We start from the raw sequence: 4716 nt of genomic DNA on the forward strand, positions 1-4716 counted from the left end.
TGAAACCGACCTAGTGTTAAACAAAACCGACCTGTTTAGTTTGAGTCGGGTTGGGTCAGTTTGGGTCAGTTTCGGTTCTAAGTTCATCCATACGATAAAATCTTGCTAATTTTAAAAACAATCATGAATTGAACATCATTTCAGCCATCTCCTATGATAAAATTTAAATGAAAAGTTAATCACAAAAGATGTTCATTAATCACTATTCACTAATCCAAAGTTTCTTGCAACCATTCAAAAACTAGGTGGCCTAATGGGCTTTGGAACTTCATGTTTGAATTAGGAACTAAGCCGGTTCGATTTGGGTCGGTTTCGGTTTTCTTGTGTGAAAACCGAAACTGACCCGAATCATCGGTTTAGGAATTTTCACAACCCGAAACCGACCCGTGCTGATGAAAACCCGACCGACTCGGGTTGGGTCGGTCCGGGTTGGTCGGTTTGGTCGGGTTGGGCCTTCTTATGAACAGCCCTAGTCATGACTTTGTACTTGCTTTCTAATGGTTGGGGTGATGCTTTATTTTTTGCATAAATTTTTAAAATTTACTTGCTTCAAGGGTACTTGCCTAACTATTTTTTGCGAGAAAACTCTTTTTATGGCCTCAAATCCCAATTAAAAATTGAAATAAAAAAATATTGTTGCTGCCAAAGATGGGCCGAGGGCCACAATGTAATTCTGCTTCTATAGACAAAGGTTGGCTGAGCCTGAGGGCTGATTGGCTTCAAGGTCCGACTTGTGAGCAAATGGAGATATCAGAGGCCCTGAGTGTTATCCGAGGGGCGGGGACTCCGACGATCAAGTTAGCAATGGCATAGCAAGGGGTTAAACGAGGATTGAGTAGGGATAGCTTAGATGAGGTCACCAGAGAGTTAGAAAGCTTAGAGTAGTAGAAGCCAAGATAGCTTACCTAGAGAGTGGCACTACTTATTTATACTTGAACTTGCCTAGAGTTTCTTATGAGTAGACGGCTAGGATGCGATTTGGCCTATGCCACGTGTTGCCATCTTGGGCCTTCCATGTACACCTACATCATATATAAAGTAGGTTTAATATAAATAAAAGATATCCATATGTCACAGAATATAATTATATATTATTTAAATGATATAATGCACACACACATATATCCAAATGATTTAATCATGGTTTTGGAAACCAGATTAGACCAGACCAAACTAGTTCCGTTTTATGTTAAAATCACTTTTTGGCCAAAAACTATTGATTTGGTCAGCAATCCATTGACTTGGGAGATCAAACTATCAAACCGTCAATTCGAACAAAAGTTTTTGGCCATTTTTTTTTTTTATTTTTTAAATTAAAACGGGGCCATCCGTTCAAACTAGACAGTCAAATTGTTCAACCCAATAACCACTATCCATAAACGGTTCCATGTCCGATCCCGTTTTAAAAACCTTCGATTTAACCGCGGACCCACAACCGCGAGGCAAAAACGGTTCAACCTCGGATCGAATTTTAGACATTATTGGGTTATGGGTAGAGAAGAACTTGGATCGAAATTTAGACAATAACTGTTCAACCTTGGACTACGGTTTTGATTCTGCGCTTCTTTTTGGAGAGAGTGCCAACCAATTGACCATCTCCACAACACAAATGGTCATCAGCAATAACTTTTGAATTGACCCGTAGCACGCATGGTGGAGACGGCATCACGGCAGTGGTGTAACGGGATCTGCTCGCGCCTCACATACACATCCACCGTTCATTGAGAATATCTCAAATGAAAAATAACTGCGCGTGTAAAGCGCCCTGTGTGAGGAATAAATCCAGTTTCGTCAGTGGTTGTGGTTACTGGTTAGATCGATGGATCACTGCTCAATTACAATTAGAATTAGGTTTCTGTTTCTGAATAATCTAGAAACTTGGACGAAACTTCTCTCCTTTGTTTCCTTTTTCTCTCAAACTCCCTAATTCTGTTTCTGTACATATTAAAACGAAACACCCAAGTACCCAACAAAAATGACAAAATATATGAATTGACTATTTTGTGACCCAAACCCGCTAACCATATCTCGAACTGACCCGCTTCATTTTATATTTTATCTAATTACCTAATACAGTAATATCATACGAGTCCGATCTCCTCTCCACACAAATTCTATCCACCTTTATCCATATAATATCGCAATTACACATGAAAAACATTTCATCCACTTACATAATATTATGCCCTTTTACAAATATTATGTAAAGGAGATGTTTCCAATTCACGGGATCCGGAGTCCGTATGTGGGCAAGAGATCGTGAGCAGAAGATCCGGAGTCCATACCCTGTATGTGGAAACGGAAGAGCCAATCGCTAGTTGTTTTGACTTTTAGAGTTATCCCTCATTTCCAAACGTCGAGGAAGCTGAGTCAGAGGTAAACGTTTTTCAACGACTACGAGACAGCCATTGACATTTTCACAGACTTTTTTTGTGATTAAATTAATTAACAGCCATTGACATCTATGCCCTTTACCGATCGGTATCCGATTAAATTAATTAACAGCCATCGTCCGATCGGTATCCGATGGTGATCTAATGCACTTAATTTTGGTTACGCTGCCACGTCAATGCCCTTTACAAGAAGGAAGGAATAAGTAGAAGAAATTTGTTTTTGTTTTTAATTTTTTTGGTGTCAAAGTCAAGCAGGTCAAACTCCAATGTGGAAACCGGTAACCGGTCATACTTACGCGACGCGGCCGCGTAATTTAGCATCTACTCATCTAGAGACCCAATTCAGCCTTCCTTCCCCTTTCCTCTCTCCCTCTCTCTCTCTCTGAAGACCCCCGTCTTCTGCGGTTCTGCCAATAAATACTCTTCATCTCTCTCTTCCTTCCCAACCATCACTCCTATCGTTTCATCGTCTCTCCTCACAGCATATGTCTCAGAGGCCCACTGTTCCTCATTCTTCTTCCATAGCCTTCGGCCTCCATTCTCATCTCCTGGTTTCCAGTGAGATGAACCCTAATTCCAACTGGTCTTACGTGTCTTCTCTTTAATTTTGCTTCCTTCTGTGTTCTTCCCTAATCCTTTTTCGTAGAAAATAAAAAACAAATTGAAATTTTAGCCTTAGAAAACCCCATTCTTTTCTTCATCGTCCAGTTGGTCTCTCCAATCGAAACCACAATTTTCGGCTAGAGCAATACACAAATCAAGATGGGCCTCAAGGGTTTCGTTGAAGGAGGCATCGCCTCGATCGTTGCAGGCTGTTCCACTCATCCTCTCGACCTCATCAAGGTCCGGATGCAGCTCCAGGGTGAAACCCACGTTCCCAACCCAGCCATCCAGACTCTCCGCCCCGCGTTCTCTTTCAACACGCCTTCCGCGGCCGCTGCGGCTCAAGCTGCACTCCACGCGCCGCCACCGCCGCCACCACCACCTCCAGCACCGCGCGTCGGCCCCATCTCCGTCGGGATCCGGATTGTTCAAACAGAAGGCGTCGCTGCCCTCTACTCTGGCGTTTCGGCCACCGTCCTGCGGCAAACACTCTACTCCACTACGCGTATGGGTCTCTACGATGTCATGAAGCAAAAATGGTCCGACCCTAATTCGGGCAATATGCCACTCGTGCGCAAGATAGCGGCTGGCTTAATAGCCGGCGGAATTGGTGCGGCCGTCGGCAACCCAGCCGACGTTGCCATGGTTCGAATGCAGGCCGATGGCCGCCTTCCCCCCGCCCAACGACGCAACTACAAGAGCGTAGTTGATGCCATCACGAGAATGTTGAAACAGGAGGGAATCACAAGTTTGTGGCGCGGATCGTCTCTCACGGTGAACCGTGCAATGATCGTGACTGCATCGCAGCTGGCATCATACGATCAGATCAAGGAGTCGATCCTGGGACACGGTCTGATGAGGGACGGGCTTGGGACCCACGTGACGGCGAGTTTTGCGGCGGGATTTGTGGCCTCGGTGGCGTCGAACCCGGTGGATGTGATCAAGACGAGGGTGATGAACATGAAGGTGGAGGCAGGGGTGGCGCCGCCTTACTCCGGCGCGTTAGATTGCGCACTGAAGACAGTGAGGGCCGAGGGGCCGATGGCGCTGTACAAGGGATTCATCCCTACGATATCGAGGCAGGGGCCGTTCACGGTGGTGCTGTTCGTGACCCTGGAACAGGTCCGAAAGATTCTCAAGGATATCTAATTTGGAGAGACGACGGTGATGAATGATGATGACGAAGAAACAATCAAAATAAAGATTAAAAATTAGATATTATTATTATTATTTCATTTATGTTATGATTATAACTATTACTAGATTCCTGATACCTGAAGAATGGGAAAGAAGGAGGCTCTATTGACCATTTTTTGGTTTTCTTTTCTTTTTTTTTTTTTTTTTGAGATGAAATGAAATAGAAATGCATAGAACCTGGCAGGATGAAAACTTGCCGTCCTTTTCTTTCTTGATATCTTTAATTTAGTACAGCTTGTGGTTGCCACATGGAGAAGGCGCTTAGTAGGGTTGGTAGTAGGGTTGGTTCTTGGTCTGGGACAAAGCATTTTGTTGGAGTCCTTACGTGTGGGTCCAATTCTTCCTTCTGATTGGGCTGTGTAGGGGCTAAAATTCCGCACGAAAAGGAAGAACCAAGGAACCAGGAAGGATTGGATGAGATGAAGAGGTGCCAACTGGGTCAGCTGGTAAGGTATCGGGGTGGTTTGCGTAAGCAACATGTGATCGATTCCCGCTTACATCGTGCTTTGGGGTTGGGGCGTTG

General features: G+C 44.4%; 1 protein-coding gene across 1 annotated transcript; it reads left to right on the forward strand.

Annotated features, from left to right (window-relative positions):
• The first annotated feature begins 2737 nt into the window (after positions 1-2737).
• Positions 2738-4305, forward strand: LOC148876634 (mitochondrial uncoupling protein 5-like). The gene has a single exon (XM_088981835.1). It carries the CDS (start codon positions 3156-3158, stop codon positions 4143-4145), a length of 990 nt encoding a protein of 329 aa, XP_088837961.1. The 5' UTR covers positions 2738-3155; the 3' UTR covers positions 4146-4305.
• Positions 4306-4716: the final 411 nt, after the last annotated feature.

Source organism: Nelumbo lutea, chromosome 1 (genome assembly GCF_056320005.1).
Source record: "Nelumbo lutea isolate HS-2025 chromosome 1, American lotus-T2T, whole genome shotgun sequence".
Lineage (NCBI taxonomy): Eukaryota > Viridiplantae > Streptophyta > Magnoliopsida > Proteales > Nelumbonaceae > Nelumbo > Nelumbo lutea.

What these genes read in the sequence shown, in the direction of transcription:
- LOC148876634 (XM_088981835.1), top strand. Translation starts at nt 3,156, where the DNA reads ATGGGCCTCAAGGGTTTCGTTGAAGGAGGCATCGCCTCGATCGTTGCA.